The sequence below is a fragment of the Nelusetta ayraudi genome, unplaced genomic scaffold (assembly GCF_046127955.1).
Source record: "Nelusetta ayraudi isolate G7.1 ecotype Tasmania unplaced genomic scaffold, CSIRO-AGI_Nayr_v1 ptg000120l, whole genome shotgun sequence".
Taxonomy (NCBI): domain Eukaryota; kingdom Metazoa; phylum Chordata; class Actinopteri; order Tetraodontiformes; family Monacanthidae; genus Nelusetta; species Nelusetta ayraudi.
Window position 1 is genome coordinate 396,793 of NW_027466170.1, and position 22,939 is coordinate 419,731.

The following is a 22,939-nucleotide window of genomic DNA, read 5'->3' on the forward strand; positions in this document are numbered from 1 at the left end:
CATTTGTTTCCCAAACAGTTGAATGAATCAGACAAAAATAATAACGAAACGCCGCGCTGAGCTGTGTATGCTCAGTCAAACAGGTTGTCATCCACTTTTTTTTTTTTTTTTTTTCTTTTCCTTTGTTTGGTTGGATGTTTACGGTCAGTGCAAGTGGGACAAAAACATTATGCCACTTCTATTTTTAGTGCCGTTGTAATGTCAGGTGCCTCAGTGAATGTACTGTTGGCTTGTCCCCTCTTCTCTTGCTCTACAACTTGCCATGACTCATGAAAGTATATTGTTGTTTTTAAACTAGGGATGTTAACAATTAATCGATAATTGTTAACATAAATTTAGAATTGAATCGATTAAATTATATTTGTCACAATTAGTTGAAGATTTTTTTTACATGGGTGGTTAATTTCATTATAATAGTGTTGTGGTAGGAAAGGGCAATTCAATACTGTGATGGTCATGATATACCCAGAACAAGTTACTTTTAATCAATGAATAAAATAAACAAACAATAAAAAAAAGTCGAAATGTGACCCATTAGAAGTCAACTTAAAGTCAGGATAAATGTTTTTAGGTCAATCAACTCACGATTAATTAGTTAATCGATAGTTTGCATCCCTATGTTAAACTGAAACTTGAATGGTCAGCATATGGCACCTGGGCAGGAAGTGAATACAAAGCATTGGAAGATTCAGAATAAGGAAGTGAAGTGGTTCTGTTGTGAGCGTCTGTTTAATACAATAACCATTGTCTTCGCACCACCAGTAATTGCAAAAGGCAACGATTGAAAGAAATGAATGAACTCCCGAACCCTAGAAGAGATATCGGCGCCTTTTTATTTCAGAACTGCAAATGTAAGGACCCACTTTCTGAAAAGTGCAGCAGGTAAAAAAAAAAGAAGTAAAGAATGTGCTTTTATTTATAAGGAGTGTTTTGATGGAGAAAGTTATTTTTAATGCCGAAGGAATTTTATTTGTTTTGGAATGTCTTGTCATATTTGGAACTAGGCTGCTGTCTTGTGAAACAGATCACGTCTAATTTCTCTCCAGGAGTGTCCTCCTGCAATGGTGGACTCAATACATGTAGACCACAGGTGTCAGCAGAGAAGTTAAGAGAAGATTGATTTTGTTTGTTATTAATTTAGTTCAAATTGTGTAGTGCATTCCAGTCCAGTGGGTTAGAGCTCAGCTGCACGACCTCAGAATAACACACAGATGGACTGACACGAAACTGCAGTGACGCTGTTTGGTCAGCAGGGACGTGATTCACGTCAGGGACACATGATTCACATCCTGAACGGCTCAACCAGGAGTTGTCACTGTGTTGTGAGTCGTTCTTGATCCAGATCTTTAAGATATACATTTCTTTTAATACAAGACCTCATCGTACGCATGTCTTCAGTGTATAATTTATAGGCTCTTGTTTGTTCTGGACGCCCATCTGACCAATGGAAATCTGTTTGACTGAGTCTAATGCAGCCAGTGATTCTCCCCGTGTATTTTTTGTTTGTTTTGTGCGTTTGCGCTGCGCAAAAGGCACCAGTTGTGTGAAACTTCGCTCTCCCCCTGCAGCTCTTATGGAAGCAGGCTCAGTCGTTCCCGTTGTTCCCCGCCCTGGGCGAGATGGAGAGCCACATGTTCCAGTGCATCAACCAGGCGGCCGTGCACGAGGAGCTGGAGGACGAGACTCGCCGGCTGTGCGACGTGCGGCCCTTCCTGCCGATGCTCAAGCTGGTGACGCGCAACTGCGGCCGGGCCGACCGCCTCCTGGACTCCAAAATCGGCGTGCTCATCGGCAAGGGTGAGGCTTCTTTTATAGCCAATTATTATGCAAGCGCTTGCACGCCCTTCGCAAACTGATTTCTTCTCTGTCCCAATTTGGCGTGGCCAACAAAGAGAAGCACTTTGAGTCAGTAAGTGGCACAGTTAAACTTTTCTCATGCGTAGAGAGAATGATCCCACCCCACTAAGTGATCTTCTTTGGCCTTTTTTGGGGGGGGGAGGGTTGGAACACTGGACATCCATCAACGGTCGGCTCCTAAGAGCAGCCCTGCCAGCTGATAGAGTCGCTGTACACGTTCCTCACATGTCTTCCATCAGCCGTCACCTTGTATCATCCCCCCCCGGTGAAGATAAGCCCTTTGAGGGGAGCAGACGAGATCAATCCCGACTGTCAAAAAAGCACAATGTGAATCAATGTCTGGAGCAGAGCAGACTTGATCTGTTTAGAGCTGCATGTACAAATTGATTTGTCCGTCGTTGCAGCCTGGATGGGAAAGCATTTCCGCCAGTGCGCCATCCTTCAAGAAAGTTCACCGTCAAACAGGCAGAACTGTTTCTGGATCCGTCGTTATTTTTAAAGATTTGGTTCTCTTCTCCACATTAAACAACAGCGGAGTAAATGGCTCTGCTTGTGGTTATTGTTTGAAGCGGAGCAAACGTCCCCTCAGGCTGTGGGGAATCACACTTTGATCTTTATTAGAGAAGACAAAATGGAAAATTGGCCGGTAAAGTAAATAACTTGCAGAACAATCGTCAATGAAAAGCTTTAGTTGCAGCCATGGTGGCGGCGGCGGCGCGTGGACGTCGCAGTAGGATTGTATTGAAAGGATGTCATGTAGGGAGACGGGAACTCGCAGAGAGATACAAAAAGACTGAATATTTCTCTGAATGCGAGGTCACAGATGAAAGCAGATCCTCCGCCCTCGTTCTGACCAAGAGTATCGGAGGTCTTGGGGTCGCAGCGGAGGAGCGCAGAGAAAAGACTCTGGGTCTAATTAAAGGAGACCTGGGCGATGTTGATATTTCCCCTCCTCCTGCCTCCACTTTGGTCTGACAAAAGCCTTTTAAAGATCATGTCAGGCTAAAGTGGTCTCTTCAAACGGAAGAGACCACTTGCATACTCACAAACCCCTTACACAAACTGTTTATTCTTTTTGTTTTGTTGTCTGTCCTCACACGGACCTGCTCAGAACCAGAGCCTCTTTCAGAACGCAAAGAGTCATGTGACACTAATTTCTGAGGTTTGTATGGCTTTATAAAGCCCATAATAACATAGCATCCCCACTTGAGATAAGATGGTATCACAAGTCAGTAGTCCAGACTTTTTGCAATTTGTACGAGGTACTCCTCTCACAGGAGATGGTGTCTGTTACCAGTTTGTATAAATGCAACACTGCTGCCACTGCCTGTTTGTCTGGCTGGAAGTGTTGCACAGGTGTTTGTGCATTTTAATGAGGATTGACGAGGGTTAGCCAAGTATATGCAGATCCCTACTCCATTTTTATTATCTTTATTGCCCACCGCCACCAATAGGTCTGCATGAACTCGACGGCATTAACGACCAGGAGGTGAAAGACTTCCGGAGCAAGATGATCCGCATCACCGAGGACAGGATGCAAAAATTCCAGACGATGACGTGCACGGAGTGGCTGCAGGCGTGCTTCTCGCCGCAGCTGGAGCCTTCAGCCGGGCCGGCCGTCAACGGCGGGCCCAACGACCGGCCGGCTGACCTGAAAGTCATCATCCACTTCGACCAGTCCCAGGTGAGCCTGCAGCCCCGGTGCTGCCGATACCAAACAGCCGTCGTCTTTACCGCGAGCGTGCGGTCGTCCTCAGACGAGCTTCCACCGGAGTCTCCAATCCTTCCGGTTCTCCATGCACCCGGCCAGCTCGGAAGAGCTTTCAGCTCCCGCGTCCTTCTTCAGGACGTCCACATACGTTAGCGCGCAACGTCCTCACGATCGATGCCCGCGCGTTGGTTCCCACAGGACCGGCCTGCTGGCCGGGAGCTCCCGATGTCTGTGGCAGTGGCCGGCCAGCTTCATCCTCCCAGCTGCTACCTTCTTGCCGAGCCTCGGCAGTTGCCCGTACAGGTCCCGGTTGGTAATGTGGATGTTCTGGTCCACTTTCAGAACAGTTCGTAGCATTCTGGTGTAGCACCCATCCAGGGAGTGTCATGTGCATGGGCTGTTGATGAGACTAAATTACATGTGAACCTTTTTGTGATGGAAAAAGACAGAAATTCACATTGTAACCTTATTAGTTCATCATATGATGCAGATGAGAATTTAACGAATGTCTTTCATTTGTGAACATTTGCAACAATCATTCGCAATAACTTTTATTCTGTTCACTGGGGCGTGAAGACAAACGCTCCAGAGCAGTGTACTTTAAGATAGAATGCCCCACTGCGCATTGTAATGGTGAATTCCCACTCAGCAGACTGCATTACGGGAAGAGATACTTGAAAGCATACACAAAGAGAAATGTATAATTTACCTTGCTAGTTCACGCAGGCTCGATTGAATAGAGAAGCAAACACATTGTTAAGCCCATCAGCAAAACACAAAGTGTGCACAACACGGCACACACAAAGCGCTCGGAATAGCGGTGTGACTCACTGCGGCACACAAAACCGCCCTGTTTGTGTAGGAAAAGTAGCCATGTGACACCAGCGGCAGGCGCCTGCATCAGAGCTCGGGAGCGGCGCTGGGCTCACGCGACCGGGGCCCAACCGGCTCGTCATGTGACGCAAACTAAGTGGGTCGCAAAAAAATGATGCCATCCTCATGGACACGTGTGCACATACGCAGCTCAGGGGAGCGGCACCCTGATTAAACTGGTCCTCGATGCCCTTCTCCCTCTCCAAACTCTCCTCCTCCTGCCTCTTCCTTCCTCTCCACCACCCCCACTCCAGTCTTCCTAATTGCCCGTGCGTTAAAAATAATTTGTTGTGATATCAAAGCAGATGGCTGGTCTCCTCCAGACCTGCAAGTTTTCAGCTCTGATCAACATCAGAGTCGCTTGTACGCAGCAAAAAAAAAAAAAAAATGACTGACCATCTGTGCCAAGCTGCTCAGGTGGATGCTTGCAGGAAGTCTAATTTGGGAGGCCAGACACAATAAGCCATATAGTAGCCAGGAAGTGTGAGGGGGTGTGGTTTAATTTTCTGAAAGGGAACGAGGCCGACGTGGCCACGGCATCCAAATCTCATCCTGCTTTAACCTCCAAACCCTCTCAAGCACACGGCGACCTTTTTCGCTTTCCAATTCCACGCTGGCTGTCGTTGGTAATTAATTGGTGATATTTTTATCAAAACTTCCAGGAAATGACGGTAATCCCACCTTGGGCATCAGGTCAGCGGCGGCTATAAATAGTAGGACTCGGTGGGGTAAAAGCCAGAGCTGTTGTTTCAATTGTGTGGAGGATTTTCACATTTTAGTGGTTAATCTGCACTTCATCCACGTCCAGTCGAGTCTGAGATGGCTTTTGTTTGAACTGTTGTGTGTGTGTGTGTGAACACGTGTATGTCTGTGTGAGACTCCAGTGCTCAAACATGTGAGAATTCAACCGTAGGCCTGTTTGAGCTGCACGAGAGGCCGGTGGGTGCGTGGGTTTTTCCCCTCTCTCTCTCTCTCTTTCATTTATTTTTCTTCTGATGCATGTGTAAACGTTCTCGTTCCGTGCAGCGTGCATCGAGACGGTCCGAGGTCACGGCTCGCTATCTCATCTTTGCTTCCTCAGTATCTCGCAGCCGCTATCTGCCGAGCCGTGGGTTGAACGCACAAATCAATCACCTCACAGCCTCCGCTCGCTCTGTCTCTGATCTCGTCCTTACCGCCAGGACTCGGCCAGTCTGAAGGTGTCCTTGTCCTGCACCCCCACCGACCTGATGGAGCTGGCCGTCAGGAAGTGGCTGACCACCCACGGGCCCGAGGAGGAGACCCTGCAGGGTCAGTATGTGCTGAGGGTCAGCCACTGTCTGGAGTTCCTCCATGGAGACCACCCGCTGAGTCAGTACAAGGTCAGTGTCTCGACATCGAGCTGCAGCAAGAATCCTGACTGAAGTTTGGGTCCATATTGTGTTTTTTGGTGGGGGGGGATGAGGCCTTCAAATTATACATTGTCACTGGGAATAAGCAAAAAAAAAACAGATGCCTGAACAGCAAATGACTCTGATTCCATACAAACAGTAGCTACAATCTCATTCCTGACGGTGTGGGTCCGCCCCGCTCTTCTTGCCTGCAGTACATCCGCACGTGCATGCAGGCCAAGGAGCCGCCGCACCTCACGCTGGTCCACCACAGCGCCATCCAGACCTTGTTTGAGCGGGAAATCTCCGCCATCGGAGCGGTGGTGAGCCGCAAGTCGTCCAACCCTCCCTTACCGCTACCCCCGAAGAGACGGGCGCCCACGGTTAGTCTGCCCACTCCTGTGGCTGTGAATGAATGCACTTCCTGTTTCTGCGGCGTGTTTCTTTTTTAAAATAAAACGGCACAATCCACTCTTCCTCTTACACCAACTTTAAAATGTTTGTTTCGTTTCAGTATCGCATAGGCAACGCGAACCTCTTCTTTCCTAGAGAACGACCTCCTCATTTTATCTTAACATCCGCCCCGTGCATCCTGGGCCGTGCGCTCGCCTCCACACCTCAGTAATCTGAGTGAGTCACCTGCACTGAATGGAGCAGGTGTGGAGGTTTACCGAGTAAACACGGCGGTCGCCGCCACCTGTCGTTTACGAGGCGAAGATCCAACTGTGTCAGAACGGGTCTGCAGCGCCCCGCTAGCATTCGCCACGCTGTCACACCGCTGGCGTTGTCGCTGCTCCTCTGCTGCTGCCAGGTGCAGAGTGACATCATCACGCGGCTGTGCGCGCAGATTAAATGTCAGGTGGTTGGTTGAATCGACCTTCACGATTTTTTTTTTTTTACCCCTTGAGGGGTTTATTGCAGTGACATTGCAAGTGTACTTGTCTTGGCCGTACGCACCTTGGATGCGCCGCAAGTGAGTCACGGTGCCAAAGTGCACGGCGAGGTTCTTATTCCAGTTAATCATAAGAGCACCAGAACCGTTCTTACGCAAGTTTCCCTACCCCAAGTTGTTCCCACGTTATGGTTGAACAGTCGCGTTACTAGTTGCTTCACTTCCACATTTCCCTATGAGTATGTGGGAAATATGAGTAGCCTTATTGTACGGCAAGGCACAATAATTTAGACAGAATTCTGGCACGTTTTGCAAAACTGCAAAGTAGACGTCCGACGGCTAATGACACCATGAACACTTTGATATATGGAAATATTGTTAAATGGATGTTGCAAGGTGTCAAGACTTGGAATAAGGCTCCAGTTTAAGACTTTGGTTTGAGTGAGGAATGAGGAAGAATCGCATAAAGTTTCATTTATCGAAATGAGTAATTTCCTGCTCGGTGAGTACAAAGCCGGGAACGGGCAACCTTTCACTCCTGCATGTTAATCTGTTGTGTATTTACCAGTCCTCTGATTTTGGCAAGCGGGGTGTAAGTGTTGGAGGCTATATACTGGTAAACTGCACAAACAGCAGTAGGTGGTGCTTGGAGAGGAAATCAGAGGACCAAAACAGGACCGAGACTAAGACGCTTTCCTTAGATCAAGTTGTTTTTACCGTAACAGCACAGCTGTCTGTCAGGAAGTGAGATGTAATTTCTTATTGGTTGTTTTGGTCATACTTTGTAGCCTTATCGGCTTTCTATGTCGTGTCTAATAGATATATCCAAAACAGAGAAATCCAAAATGAAGTTAGTTTATTGGAAGGTTTTCATGATGGCACTTATTGCTGTTGCTGTTGTTTTTGTGTTAACAGCAGTCTTATTCATTCTATAACCAATTTGCTTGTGTTTTTAAATCCAAGATGTGGGCCCGTTACACAGTTACACAGGAGGTGACATGCGCACTGCAACAATACAACCGCCCAGAGACACAGGAAGCAAACAACAGGAGGACTATTAGTCACGTTCATAAACTCCCGGTGTCTTGTGATGTTGTTTTTCCTGCTGACCCTTGCAAATCCACTCGGCTTGACATCTGAGTGACCCAGCTGACCTCCCACATTGTTCTGTGTGTGTGTGTGTGTGTGTGTGTGTGTGTGTGTGTGTGTGCAGCGAGCGAGCAGGCGGGTGTGAAGACGTGGTGCGTGGGAGGGTGTATTTTTACAGTATATTACTCTAACGCTCTGCTCTGCTCTCACTTTTCTCCCTCTGCAGCAAGTACAGACGTGTGTGTGGGAAGTGTCGAGCCCCTTTAAGATAGTCCTGTTGAAAGGCAGCAAGGTGAACGCGGAGGAGACTGCCAAGGTAAACACTTGATTAGCACACAGCCAGAGAACATTAATTTAGCTTCCTGTTAATGAGTCACTGTGTGCACGCTAAAAAAAAATAATCCTGCGTGCACCTTCAAGGTTCGTCTCCCACACAGTGTCGCATGTCTGCTCTGGCAAAATAAATGCTTTCAGTCTGACAATAGGAAGAAAAAAAAACAACAACAACTCATTAAAATCCAACTGCCAAGTTCCAAAAAACCACAGACCATATTTTGGAATGAAACTTCTGTGGCTGTTTTCTTTTTTGTATTTTTGGTTTTCGTGTAACTTACTGAAACATCAATGAGTCTCGTTGTCAAACAGGCTCGCTACCTTACTTGCCGCGAATGCACTAGTTAATTTTAATTGGGTCTCACCAATGCTGCTCTACTGCCATAAGTACTTGCCAGACGTTCAGAGGAGGCAATACTTGCCCTGATTCTTTTTCTTGGTTATTATTGGGGTTTTTTAACGCAACAGTACATCTGTGACCTGTTTTCACCCAGCTGTGTGTATGTGATGCACTCGTACCATAAGCTGAAATCACTAACAGGAATATAAATGGACAATGCTGCAACTTCACTTCCTTTTTTTTGGACAAAACCGAAGTCAATGCAGATGTGCGAGCTGATAATTCAATCTCTCTTTAAAGCATTGAATTAAATAAGCACACTAGCAGTCAAAAGTTCTGACACACCCTGTGAATTTAATGTCATTTCTTTGAATCTCACGACTATTTGTTTTTATTTATATATTTTATTTTATTTTTTGTTTTGAACGTGTCCATACAGAAATCACATAGAAACTAACCCCTCCATCCGCCTGCAGATCCAGGTGAGGGCGGGGCTCTTCCACGGCACCGAGCTGCTCTGCAAGACGGCGGTGAGCAGCGAGAGCAGCGGCCGCTCCGAACACGCCTGGAGGGACACCACGCTGGAGTTCGACATATCGGTCTGCGACCTGCCGCGCATGACCCGCCTCTGCTTTGCCATTTACGCCGTCATGGATAAGGTCAAGAAGCAGAAGTCCACCAAAAACCCCTACATCAACAAGTACCAGACCATCCGCAAAGCGGGGAAAGTGGTGAGAAGCTGCTGGCCTTTTTTCTTTTAGGCAGAAAAAACAGACAATCGCCTCCATGCGTCCTCCTAATACAATATTGTGTTCCTCTGTGTGATCCAGCACTACCCCATCGCGTGGGTCAACACCATGGTGTTTGACTACAAAGGCCAGCTGAAGACCGGAGACATCACCCTGCACTGCTGGTCGTCCTTTCCTGGTAGAACACAAACACATTTATGCTGCTTACATTAGCCGCTAATGCAATCAGAGCGCCGGCGGTAGCGGGGAGCGGGGCCGGCCTGTAACGAGCTCCTCCAAGTACACAGCCACGTTTGCCTCACGTGTGTGTCCACGCGTGTCCTTCCCACCAGACGAACTTGAAGAGATGCTGAACCCCATCGGAACCATTCAGACCAACCCGTACTCGGAGAACGCCACAGAACTGCACATCAGCTTCCCCGAGTACTTGTCGCACCCCATCGTCTTCCCTGCCTTCGATAAGGTTAGATGGCCACGCACGCACGCACACACGCACGCACACACACACACACACACCTTTGCATTATATAAAAACATAAACAGTTTGAACCAGGGGTGTCAAACTCAAATACACAGTGGGGCCAAAATGTGAAACTTGAGACAAGGTCCCAGGCTGACATTGATATTTGTTGAAAAATCAGATATCAGTGAACCTTTTCACATGGACCCAAACAAGTTTGTCTTCAACCCGATTCTGGAACAAGCAAGTCTTAATACTATACAATAAATTACTTCATATTGAACACTTGCAAAATCAAATTACAAACAAAAAAAGTCAAAAGAAATAAAAATGTAGATAGAAATCGTATGCCTCTTCTTTTTTTTCAGCCTTTTGATTTAAATTTCAACAGTAACCTTTTTCCACAGGCTGATAATACATTTAATTTGATCTTAAAAATAACAACAATACACTAATTAAGAAATAATAATATCCTTTAATGAACATCCTGTCCTGATTAATGCGCCCAAAATACCAGTAAAGCAGTCTGGGACTTTTAGCGGTGCATGTGCTGTATAATAGCGGCAGGCCAACTCTAGCAGTGATTTTGTATCGCATCACGGGCCAAATATAATGACACTGCAGGCAGAATTTGGTCCGCGGGCCAGAGTTTGACACCTATGCTCCAAACTGACCTCAAAGAGCGCCACCAGACTCTGCAGCCGTTGGCACAAGAGGACGTGCCTTGTCGCCTCGTGCCGTCTCGTGCGCCGTATCGGAATGTCTGCATCCACTCATGCATGCATGCTTCCTTCTTTTTTTCTTTTCTTTTCTTTTCTTTCAGATCCTGGAAAAAGCTGCAGAGATCGCCGGAGCCAGTGACTGCATGGCCATGGTGAGTGCGTGCACGGTGAATTGATTTGCACACCAGTTGCCATTAATTCAGAAATACTCTTTGGCAAGGAACCATGATATACATGAACTAAAGCTTTTTCTCCTGAGTTCGGTCCTCCATCCACCCACAGTTGGGGTCACTGAAGACTTTTGACGATAGTATTTCCAGTCTGGAGATTTTTTTAGAATATTCTGCTTTGTATGCAACTTCAGCTAATTGAGCATCAGCTAATAAATAAGTAGGTACATTATATTTAAGTGTAAGAGTCCACACAGACGACTCCTCCCACCGCTGCTTCACTGCTGCTGAAGCCATTTCTGGTCACATGCCGTTTCTGTTCTTCTGCAGGACTCTGATTGACCCCAGGGTGTTGTTACTCCAAGAGGTCATATCCTCACCTCTTGCACCTAATAGCCTGCGTTACGCAGTTTTCTGCAGTCCATTCTACAATTTTTAAAATTTCTTGTGTGTTGAACTTGCAAGTTGTGGCTTGGAGACCCCACTGTCCAGTGCGGCTGGGCGTAGCAGTGAAAACATTTCAATCCCCTTTAAAGCGAGAGGTTTTAATCAGATTACTTGTACGTTTTCCTGTCTCACCGCCCCTCACTCTTGGGCGTGTTGCAGCCAGTTATGTAACCGTGTTATGTCGCGGCCGGGCCTGAAAGCACCCCTTTAATGTCAGGTATGCACAGATCAGGCCGAACTAAACAGAACCGCTTTTGATACGCTGCATTTCAGACAATCGGGTTATTGACCCCCCCCCTGCTGCTTCTGTGACATTTTTCCTTTATGAGCAAAACTGAGGTTGAGCATTTTCTCCCCTTTGTGTTTGTTCTTTGTGGCTGCAGAAGAAAGTCTTCCCTCTCTATGATCAGACAATCAACTGTAGGCAAACATGTTTCAAGCAGATCTCTTGTTTTACTCAATATGTTCAAAAAGTGATTTCAAGGAAGTTATTCAGAATCCATCGCGCAGCTTTGATACACTAGTGCCATCTTGTGGTCCTTCTTTGTAACTACTGCTGGTCGTCGTCTTCTTTTTTTCCTTTCTTTCCACTTAATTACCTATTAAAATTCCTGCTCCTCTCCTTGTTGAAATGCTTGTCTCTCCTAGTCCTCTCCCAGTTTAACCGACCGTTCTCTCCTTCTCTCAATCAGGGTCGCGGGGGCAAGAAATTCCACATCGAGCTGAAGGAGATCATGGAGCGGGACGGCCTCTCTCAGCTGTGCGAAAACGAGAAGGACCTGATCTGGAAACTGCGCCACGACTGTTACGAGATCTTCCCGCAGTCGCTGCCCAAGCTGCTGCTCTCCGTCAAGTGGAGCAAACACGAGGACATGGCCCAGGTCTGTTGAGCCGGGAATCACGGTTGCTAGGCTTTCACAGTGAATTTGGCCGTGCCGTCTGATTCACCGTGTTACGCAAGTGGGTGTGTTTTTTTTTTGGTGACTTTATAGCAGTAGTTCTCAATCTTTCTCTGTCACGCCCCACCTTGGAGGAAGAAAATCTTTCATGAATTAGGGTTAGGGTTACTGCGGGAATTAGGGTTAGGGTTTCGGGGTTCCTCATGGGCTAGAAGCCCCAAATTTGACGTGGCTGTGTCTTGAGGGATCCCGATGAACCTGCAAGTGGCCCCATGTCTCGAGGACAAAGTTGACTTTTGACCCCATAGACTTGCACGGCATTATAGTGAATAATCTTGCTGCGTGTGTCATTTAGCTGCAGGCACTGCTTCAGATTTGGCCTAAACTGTGTCCAAGAGACGCCCTGGAGCTCCTGGACTTCAACTACCCCGACCAGTATGTCCGAGAGTACGCTGTGCACTGCCTGAGGGAAATGAGGTAAAAAAGAAGAACCTTTCTACCTCCCACACCTCCGCTGCTTCTCTCTTTTCCGCTAATGTCTGCCAAGTGTATTAATCAGATCATCGAGGGTTCAGCCGCAAGTTTAGAAATGATGGATGCGTCTCCGCTCTTCCCTCTCGTCTTCCCCCCCTCCCCCACCACCACCACCAGCACGGAGGAGCTGTTGCAGTACTTGCTACAGTTGGTGCAGGTGTTGCGCTATGAGCCGTACTACGACTGCGCCCTCACCCACTTCCTGCTGGAGCGTGCCCAGGCCAACCGCAAGATAGGACACTTCCTCTTCTGGCATCTGCGGTGAGAAAACAACACACACACACACACACACACACACACACACACACACGCACGCAGCCATCGACTGCGTGGAGCGGAAAAACGGTGGAAGCCTTGAGATGTTCTGTCTTGTGGCTTGTGTCTGCAGGTCAGAGATCCACATGCCGGCTGTTTCGGTCCAGTTTGCCCTCATTCTGGAAGCCTACTGCCGAGGCAGCATCCCTCATATTGAGGTTTTAAAAAAACAGGTAGCTGCTCACACACATGCACGAGCATTTGTCATTTGCAGTTGACCCTCTGTCACTTTGCCTCTCATTTTCACTCTTTTGCTGTCACTCTGTCTGGCGGCTGTTCAGCCTGGCAGGACTAGATTTGTTATTTTTAGCCCGTCAGCAGGGTTAGCTTCCTGCCCTTTGACCTTTGCCCTCTGCACTGTTGATTGTGGCCACTCCTTTAGAAACTTCCCCCCACTTCCTCATCCGCACAATCATTCATCTGGATGCTTTTCCTGTCTGGAGGGGCAGCATGTGCACTGGTCAGAGCTGCATGGCAGTCGGTAGAACGGGGATATGATGATAACAGGGGGTGATTGCTGTGTGATGCCAACTTTTTTTTGTCTTCTCTCTCTCTCTCTCTCTCTCCCTCTCTCTCTCTCTCCTCCGTCGTCCCAGGTGGACGCCCTGAGTAAGCTAAAATCCGTAAACGAGCTCATCAAGCTCGGAACCATCAAGAACGCCCGGAGCAAAACCAAGGAGGCCATGTTGACCAAGGAGGCCATGATGACCTGTCTGAGGCAGAGCGGCTACTCAGACACGCTGTCCGACCTGCACTCGCCCCTCAACCCCAACGTCCAGCTGTCTGGCATCAAGTGAGAAAGAGACGCTTGGCTCCATTTTTCTCAGATGACTTCAAACTTCTTTGTGCGCCTTCTTATCTCGTCCCTTTGCCCCGCCCCCCGCCCCCCACCCCCCACCAGCGTGGACAAGTGTCGCTACATGGACTCCAAGATGAAGCCTCTTTGGCTTGTTTACAACAACAAGCTGCTGCTCGGAGACACCTTAGGAATCATCTTCAAGAATGGAGACGGTGAGAGGGATTTAGAAGCAGCCTGGTTGGGATCAAAAGAAAGAAAAACGGATGGTGGCTAAAGCTAATGTGTCATTCAATTAATCTATTTATTTTTTCCAATGTGTTTCTCAGACCTACGACAAGACATGTTGACACTGCAGATTCTGAGGTTAATGGATCGGCTATGGAAGGAGGCCAATCTGGACCTCAGGTGAGGGTTTTTGTGCTCACACATCCACACTCGCACTAGGGTTGTTAAGAGGCTTCAATGCAGGACATCTTCATAATTTTATCAACAATTAGTCTGTGTACATATATTTGTATTTTGGTAGGTATGTTTTTTTTTCCTTTTAAAATGTCATCTATTTTGTACGAAAGAGGATTGGGGCCACAAGAAGAGAAAAAATATTACAGGAAGGAGATTTAAATTTTCATTTCGAGTTTTAAGTTGACATTTCGCGAATGAAGTCAATATTTCGTGAAAAAGACTACATTTCGTGAATAAAGTCTACGTAATAAAATAAAATAAAATAAAAGTTGACAATAAAAAAGGCTAAATTTCATGGATAAAGTTGACGCAAATGAAGTGGATGTTGTCGAGTAGACTGGATGGTGGATTAACCCAGAAGAACTCCACTGGACTTGCACGCAGAGCCTTTCGACGCTGCTCTCGACAGTCTAGTTGACGGCCTGTTTGTTCCTGCTCTCGGCAGGGAAGGGGAAGCTCTGGCGAGGTGCAGCAGAAGAGGGGACGCAGTAAATTACCCCATGCTAGTTTTGACCTCGGAGACTCTTTCACCTCGGACAACAAGCCTCACACACATACAAAGACGCACGCGCACACACACACACTCCACATTACATGATAATTAAATCCACACTTTTTGCACTTTTATGAATTCCTTCTCTCCCTCCGTCATTCTCCGACACATCTGGAGCTGAGCAGCGGTGGAGGTTGTTTTGACAGTTGAGCTCGAGGACGGTGCTTCACATTACAGGCACAGAGGTTCCAGAGTTCGCTGACAGTCATGGAACATTGTGAATGAAACGCTGCAGCATGCAAAGAGACCTTGTTATGTTTTAGGTGCCTTCATATTTTTTTTTTTTTATTTTTTTATTCCTTCAGTGACTCAACAACCAGACATGTTGTGCCGGAGCTGGATAATTTCCATCATCCTGTGAATAATTTAGGAAATGTCATCAGGTTGCAGTTGTCCAATGTGCATGACTTAAGGACTTTGAGAGGGAAACTGCGGGGATGCCAAGCCAGTAATCCTGCTTCCTTATCAAAAGAAACCTGCCGCCCCCTTGTGGTTAAATGAAAAGTGGACGAGACATGGTGCAATCAACACATGTTCCAAGTCATGTTCCAGTCAGCATGGTGTGAACAGTATGGTGCAATGCACTGCCTGACAGATTGGCTCATATCGGGGTGGGGCAGAGATGAATGAAGTTGCCGATTTTCCCACTGCTTCATATTTCAGTCTGGTTTAAAGTCAATGAGGGAAGTGGACTAACTGCAGCCCGGCCACTGGAGCAAAACCAGACCTCTGGTGTGTCTCAATTTAGTGGACATATTACATCTTAAGAACTGAGGTAGATTTAAGGGAAATAAACACGAAAAAGCCACGGTTGAGACAGGATGAATAGATGTATGTGTATATTTAACTGTTCAGTTGAATTTATTGTTGTTGGCTTGCTGTCACTGGAGTTGATCATCTCTGAATTTCCTTGGGATTAATGTTTGAGTGGCAAAATAAGAACTTTTCAAAGTTCTGTAAACAATTACACCTTTTTTTTCTTTTTTCTTTTTTTACAAACTTGTAGATAGTCAGCACCTTCCCCATAACAGGAACGTTCTTCGTGCCTCATGTCCTGCTCTTCCCCTTCGTGTTGTGCAGGATCGTTCCCTACGGTTGCCTGGCGACGGGCGACCGGGCCGGGCTGATCGAGGTGGTGTCGTCGGCCGACACCATCGCCAACATTCAGCTGACCAGCAGCAACATGGCAGCCGCGGCTGCCTTCAACAAGGACGCTTTGCTCAACTGGCTAAAGGAGAGAAACTCTGGGTAAGCCGCCGACATTAGTTATTGCATTAGTTACATTAGTCACATTAGTTATTGTTATTAAAAGTATAAACATAATGGCTGACTGACAATTCTGTTATCCTTTTTTTAAGTACATTTCAGAACCTGTACTTTCTTACTTTTACTCAAGTAAAGGAGTTGAATCAGTACTTTAACTTTTACCAGAGTATTCTTTTACCGAAGTGTCCGTACTTTTACTTGAGTACAGAATGTGAATACCTTTGACACGTCCCTACTCAAGGGCTTGTAGCCGGCAATATAGATGAGCTTGTGAAATTTTGCACCGATAGCGACGCTCTGGACCGAGCCATCGAGGAGTTCACGCTGTCGTGCGCAGGCTACTGCGTGGCCACCTACGTCCTGGGCATCGGAGACCGCCACAGCGACAACATCATGGTCCGCAGCACGGGACAGGTAGGCCCGGCCCGTCGGCCGACTCGGCCCACCGTCAGTATCCATCCGTACCATCACGTCCGCTCGTTAACTCGACTTCCCGTCCCCGTCAGCTCTTTCACATCGACTTTGGCCACATCCTGGGCAACTTCAAATCCAAGTTTGGCATTAAGAGGGAACGCGTCCCGTTCATCCTCACGCACGACTTCATCCACGTCATACAGCAGGGCAAGACGGGATACCCTGAGAAGTTTGACAGGTTTGTCACAAACACTCTTTTCACCATGCAACAAATTCAAGGTTGAAGAATGATCAGCGTGGGATTTTAGGAAATAATTCCAAGTTTTGCTGAGACAGAGTTTGATCAGACTTTTAAGTTGAGTTCAGTTTATTTCATTTCAAAGTTCCAAAAAAGGTTGTTTGTCTTACCCTGCCAACGCAATGCTGCTGTCACCATCCTTAACAACAGTAAAATCATGCTTAGCTCCTCATTACAATACTCCATTTCACAAGATCACACCACAAATCGAAATGCCCGTACTTAGTGCGGACCTTATTTGAGTCATTTTTGTCCATGCACTATCCTCTCTTACCAGTAGATGGCAGCAGAGGCTGGAGAATCTGTAAGCGTCTCATTCGCTTGAGAAGAAATGTCTGCGGCGTCTTCCTCACAGATTCTCTCCATAAATTGTAAACAGCGGATTCCTCAGTGGGCGCTACATTCAGTCAGAGTTAGTCACGCCTGCAAATGAAGTCGCTCCGTCTAGTTTCTTTGCAAGAGTGGGGGAGGAGTGGGTTGGATGGAAACGTCACTTTTGATCCCGAAGTTCCTGAATTAGAGCTTCCTGGTTTGGGAAGCACACGTCTCCTCACAATGTTTGGCCAATTATTAACATGGGTAATGCAGCTATAGTCACGTTTGTGTCTTTTGTTTGGTCATTTATTTATTTATTTATTTATTTATTTATTTCGCGCTGTCATCGTCGAAAACCCCTTCTGCCCACCATGTTTCCAGTACTGAGCGAGCTGCACGAGGCCGCAGTGCCAAGGCGTGCGTTGTGTGCCCGGCAGGTACCGGCGGCGATAAAAACAAGTAGGCGAGTGATTGTGAGAAGGCCAGGGTGATGTCGTGACCTACTTCCGTTCCACAGAAACATGTGGAAACAAGTTTTGTTCGCCACGACCTGTTGTCACAGTCAATGCTAACAGTGCATGTCGGAAAGAATCCAACAGCAGACTGGGTTTTTTTTGTTGTTTTTTTTACCCTAAAGGAGACTTTACGTGGCACTCAACATTTCCTGCCACTGCCAATGTTGTTGCTTTTTTTTGTCTGTTTTTTTTTTTTAAAGCAGTCATGTACATCTCAGAGAAGCTCAGTGTGCCCATGTTGGTTTTTAAACGAACCCAGCCTTGCACCATGACTGCGATGGTACATCTCACGTACTGTATATCCTGTTTACATGTAGAAGTGGTGTCATGGGGAATGGTTGCATCAGCAAAAGTGTTAGTTTGGGGTTTTAGAAAGCAGATTGTGTGTCATATCGGGACAAGTATGTGTGCAAGTAACTCCCACACCCAAAGACAAAACCTCAGAGGTGACGCTGGGTATTGGGAACATACTTCCTCTCTGTGGCGGCTTTGCCCTACATAGAATTTGCCACCATTTGCATTGGTGAATGTAGGTCTTTTTCAGGTTCGTTGTTGTTGTTAAAACAGCCAATCGTGACTTTGTAATTTAACAGGAGAAATGAAGTCACCAAAGTAACGAAAATGTTAATTACCAAACAGCAAACACTCACAGCTTGTTTTGCGCAAAATGTCAGGAACATGAACGTTAATTTATTAAGAATTTATTTGTGAATTACCAACCAATATGGATTTGGAGGATGTTTCTGTCCATTAAGTCTACGAATGGAAGAGGTGGCAGTGTGCCCCCAAAGTGACATGAACTCCAGTCATGTTGCATCGCTGTGTTTATACTTAGCCAAACACTGGCCGGCCGAGTTTAAAGTCTGAGCGAAGGAAAGGACGTGGTGGGCTCCCCTTCACTTCCCTTCCTCCACCAGCTGCTCTACCCTTCAAAATTAGGGGTCTTACAATCGATCCCAAAATTGCTCTGGCCTGCCTCTTGTTTTTGTTTTTTTAACATGTCACGAAGACATTTTAACATGTGCTTTGGTGTGTCTGTTGCGTCACTAGTTTCCGGCAGTACTGTGAGAAGGCCTATCTGATCCTGAGGAAGAATGGGAACCTCTTCATAACTCTGTTTGCCCTCATGCTGACTGCAGGACTGCCTGAGCTCACGTCAGTCAAAGACATCCAGTACTTAAAGGTATCTCTCTCTCTCTCTCTCCCCTTCCCTCTCTCTCTCTTCCTCTCTCTTATGCACACACACACACACACACACACACTGTGGACAGCTAGTTACTGTTTTGTGGCTTCTCTCTTTGCCAGGTAAGCCTATAAAAGCATCAAAAATGTACATAGTTTGTGGAGTGTTCAAAATTTGAATAGTTGTAGGTACATTTTTTTTTCTTTTCTTTTTGCATTAGTCATCTGTGTCTGCAGCCTGTCAGAGCGCTCGTCAGGAATTAGAAAAAACTGTTTGCTAAATCAAGAGAAATCTGACAATCAGGTTTTTTTGTGACGTCACAAAAGGCACTCACGTTAGTGGCAACACTGCCAACATGCAGTTATCTGGAACATGTGGAATTAAAGCAAAAGCATCATTTGGAGCGAGGAGCTGCTCCACTATAAAACAAACTTAATAAAACCTGGATGGGACTTGAAGTCGAGGAGAAATCTCACTCTGATCAATCTTATGACAGTCAGGAGTTACGTAAGTCATTCTTAATTTGCACCGTCGCCACTTTTTCCCCTTTTTGCCGCTGCAACTCATCTTCCTCCTCCTCCTCCTCCTCCTCTCGGCCGCAGGACTCTCTGGCTCTGGGCAAAACGGACGATGAGGCTCTCAAGCAGTTTCGCCAGAAGTTCGACGAGGCCCTGCGGGAAAGCTGGACGACCAAAGTGAACTGGATGGCCCACAACGTGGCCAAAGACAATCGCTCCTAGCGTCGCCGCCACGAGGGGCCGGACGTTATCGGTTGGGGGCCCGACAGGACGCTGGGAGGGAGGGAGGGAGGGGTCGGAGTGCACGGGAAGGGAAACAGTTGCCAGGGAGACGGAGCGACGCCCACCCCGGTTTGCAGAAGGGAATCTCCTTCGGACGACGCATACTGAACATTGCGACCGACCTGGGCAACCTGCGACCTCACTTCCTGTTCGGCTCCTCGCCCTGCACCTCCATAACACCTCTAATTTTGAGGGGTTGGGACGTTCCCGTGGACTCGTGGTGGGTTAAATCATCAAGTTTTGCACAGGCACAGCAGCTGGTGGAGGAAGGGAAGTGAAGGGGAGCCCACCACGTCCTTTCCTTCGCTCAGACTTTAAACTCGGCCGGCACAGACTCTGAAGGGGTGTCGGGTGTGGTTCAACCACAGGCCTGCACCCAGCGGAGATAGCGGGCGGGTGTGGAAAGGGCCGACTGGACAGCACAGGACTTGAACTGACCCTCTCCTGCTGCTTCAAAGTGTGCCTCACAACTGTGGGAAGATTGTATTTTTTAATAGTTTTACCGTTTCTGCATCGGAATTTATCTTGAGGAGACCTCCGTGTTAATTAGGGAAACAATGACCAGAGTGAGAGAGAGAGTGGAGGGCCGAGCTGCTCGCCCCGCCGTTTGAACCTGAAGACGTCGGACTGCTGACCTCTGGAACGACGGCGCCGCCAGAGGAGTCCTCTTAATGATCGAAACACTTTATTTTTTAGTTTCTTTTTACTTGGGAATGATAGCGTGCATTGTTCCTTTTTTGTGGGGGAGAGGCAGAAAAAGAATATGTTCAAATCAAGGGCATAACTGGACAAAGTGTTATCACATGTAAATTATCACGAGACGACTGTTTCGCGAGGTCGTCGGCGTCCCAGCGCGCTGCAGCGGCCGCGGCGCATCAACTGCTCTTTATCATGTCGGGACCAAAACCAACGTCAGCGGTTCATAATTTCATTGTGGATATTTTAATTTTTTTTTTAAACTTGTTTCTGGATTGAATGTGAAATGAAAACGTGACGCTTTCTTTTTAAGTGTTTTTTCCTTTATAAAAGCAGGTTTTGTGGCTTTCAGGATCTTTATGTGCATTATGTGCAGAGGTTCGTCAGTAGAGACAAGACACTGCGATTGCAAAGCTATTTCTTTTTTCTTTTTCTTTTTTTGTTTGGACGAGGTGCTCAAAAGCATCCGCCTCTGTGTTTGATTTTTGTGCAATATCCAAGTATATGAACCATATCTTGTTGTATAAAACCGGAGGCACTGCCTGAAGCCTTTAATCGTCCTTCTCTGTGGGGTTTTTACGTGTTTTGCAGCTTTATTTTTTTTTTTTTGCACCACTGGCCTTTAAGAGTCTCAGACACTGGATTATTGTTAAATGCTTTTAATGTTTTGCTGGCTCTTGTTTTCAGGAGTTTTATTAAAGTTATTTTGCACCGTGGCCCTTTTTTCGGTTTCCTCTTTCTCTGGGTGGACTGTGTGAGTACACCCACTCATAGCAGCATCAAGGAAGTATTTGAATCTATTTAAAAACTGAAAAATGTCTTGCTGCCAAACATGTCCTAAAATGTAATTTACATAAATACGAAAGCTACACTATACTCCTTTCATTCTACATTCATTTTAAACTTTGTATTTCTTACTGATTTCTTTCACCTCATCTGCTCATTTGTAGTCATGGCCAATGACAAATTCAAGAAATATTAGACCTTATTTAGAGCGGTCTGTACAAAGTCATTAATTTCAGCCAAAGACAAGGAGCCACCTGTAGCCATGAAAAGACTCGGCATGCAAGTTTAAAGAAGGTGATCTGTCTCACCGCTCAGATATTACTTGGATTTTAAATGCTGTCCCCCACAGAGTGAAAACTCTGCTGCTGCTCCTGCTGCAGTAGTAGGTCAGTAAAACCAAATTCACCCACACTTATTGTGAAAAGAAACTGCCTTTGAAGAGGTATGGGTTTGTATTGATTTGCCTTTTGTCCTGTTTTCATTTCAAGGTTGCGTTTCTTCTGTCTATTTTACAGGTGGGAACTGTTTCCGCATTGCCTCAAATGGCCTCCAATCTGGAATTAAAGGATATGAAGCTGATCTTTGCAAATGCTACCGACCACATCACCACCTCATCCTTTGTGTCCAAGCTGTTCTTCCAACAATGTCACATTATTGTTTTCTATTTTTTCTTCTTCTTCTTCTTCTTCTTCTACCGCTTCATCCGTGGGTCGGGTCGCGGGGGCAGCAGCCTTAGCAGAGATGCCCAGACCTCCCTGGCCCCAGTCACCTCCTCCAGCTCGTCCGGTGGGACCCCAAGGCGTTCCCAGGCCAGCCGGGAGACATAGTCCCTCCAGCGTGTCCTGGGTCTTCCCCGAGGCCTCCTCCCGGTGGGACATGCCCGGAACACCTGCCCAGGGAGGCGTCCAGGAGGCATCCGGAACAGATGCCCGAGCCACCTCAGCTGGCCCCTCTCAATGCGGAGGAGCAGCGGCTCTACTCCGAGCTCCTCCCGGGTGGCCGAGCTTCTCACCCTATCCCTCAGGGTACGCCCGGCCACCCTGCGGAGGAAACTCATTTCGGCCGCTTGTATTCGCGATCTTGTTCTTTCGGTCACTACCCAAAGCTCGTGACCATAGGTGAGGGTGGGAACGTAGATCGACCGGTAAATCGAGAGCTTCGCCTTTCGGCTTAGCTCCTTCTTCACTACGACGGACCGGTACAGCGACCGCATCACTGCAGCCGCTGCACCGATCCGCCTGTCGATCTCACGCTCCATCCTCCCCTCACTCGTGAACAAGACCCCGAGATACTTGAACTCCTCCACCTGAGGCAGGATCCCCCCACCGACCCGGAGAGGACAAACCACCTTTTTCCGGTCGAGAACCATGGCCTCGGACTTGGAGGTGCTGATTCTCATCCCAGCCGCTTCGCACTCGGCTGCAAACCGCCCCAGCGCACATTGGAGGTCCTGGCTCGATGAAGCCAACATGACCACATCATCTGCAAACAGCAGAGACGCGATCATGTGGTTCCCGAACCAGACTCCCTCCGGCCCCTGGCTGCGCCTAGAAATTCTGTCCATAAAAACAATGAACAGAACCGGTGACAAAGGGCAGCCCTGCCGGAGCCCAACACGCACTGGGAACAAGTCTGACTTACTGCCGGCAATGCGAACCAGACTCCTGCTCCGATCATACAGGGACCGCACGGCCCTTAACAGAGGGCCCCGGACCCCATACTCCTGGAGCACCCCCCACAGGATGCGTCGAGGGACACAGTCGAACGCCTTCTCCAGATCCACAAAGCACATGTAGACCGGTTGGGCGAACTCCCATGAACCCTCGAGCACCCGGCGGAGAGTATGGAGCTGATCCAGTGTTCCACGACCCGGACGGAACCCGCACTGTTCCTCCTGGATCCGAGGTTCGACTATCGGCCGTATCCTCCTCTCCAGCACCCTGGAATAGACTTTACCGGGGAGGCTGAGGAGTGTGATCCCTCTGTAATTAGAGCACACCCTCCGGTCCCCCTTTTTAAAAAGAGGAACCACCACCCCGGTCTGCCAGTCCACAGGCACTGTCCCCGACCACCACGCGATGTTACAGAGAC

At 47.5% G+C, this 22,939-nt stretch overlaps 1 protein-coding gene across 1 annotated transcript in view; it reads left to right on the forward strand.

Annotated features, from left to right (window-relative positions):
- pik3cb (phosphatidylinositol-4,5-bisphosphate 3-kinase, catalytic subunit beta) overlaps positions 1–20,778 on the forward strand; it is a 45,509-nt gene extending 24,731 nt beyond the window's left edge. Inside the window, exons 4-24 of the mRNA XM_076049895.1 lie at positions 1,569–1,797; positions 3,312–3,541; positions 5,623–5,802; positions 6,027–6,194; positions 8,019–8,108; positions 8,942–9,196; positions 9,296–9,392; positions 9,547–9,677; positions 10,498–10,548; positions 11,706–11,894; positions 12,268–12,389; positions 12,564–12,707; positions 12,835–12,934; positions 13,358–13,554; positions 13,663–13,772; positions 13,887–13,965; positions 15,656–15,823; positions 16,132–16,255; positions 16,348–16,493; positions 18,434–18,566; positions 19,169–20,778. Coding sequence (XP_075906010.1) covers positions 1,569–1,797; positions 3,312–3,541; positions 5,623–5,802; positions 6,027–6,194; positions 8,019–8,108; positions 8,942–9,196; positions 9,296–9,392; positions 9,547–9,677; positions 10,498–10,548; positions 11,706–11,894; positions 12,268–12,389; positions 12,564–12,707; positions 12,835–12,934; positions 13,358–13,554; positions 13,663–13,772; positions 13,887–13,965; positions 15,656–15,823; positions 16,132–16,255; positions 16,348–16,493; positions 18,434–18,566; positions 19,169–19,306 — 3,081 coding nt within the window. The 3' untranslated portion in view covers positions 19,307–20,778. The remainder of the gene's footprint in view (positions 1–1,568; positions 1,798–3,311; positions 3,542–5,622; positions 5,803–6,026; positions 6,195–8,018; positions 8,109–8,941; positions 9,197–9,295; positions 9,393–9,546; positions 9,678–10,497; positions 10,549–11,705; positions 11,895–12,267; positions 12,390–12,563; positions 12,708–12,834; positions 12,935–13,357; positions 13,555–13,662; positions 13,773–13,886; positions 13,966–15,655; positions 15,824–16,131; positions 16,256–16,347; positions 16,494–18,433; positions 18,567–19,168) is intronic.
- The last annotated feature ends 2,161 nt before the right edge of the window (positions 20,779–22,939 follow it).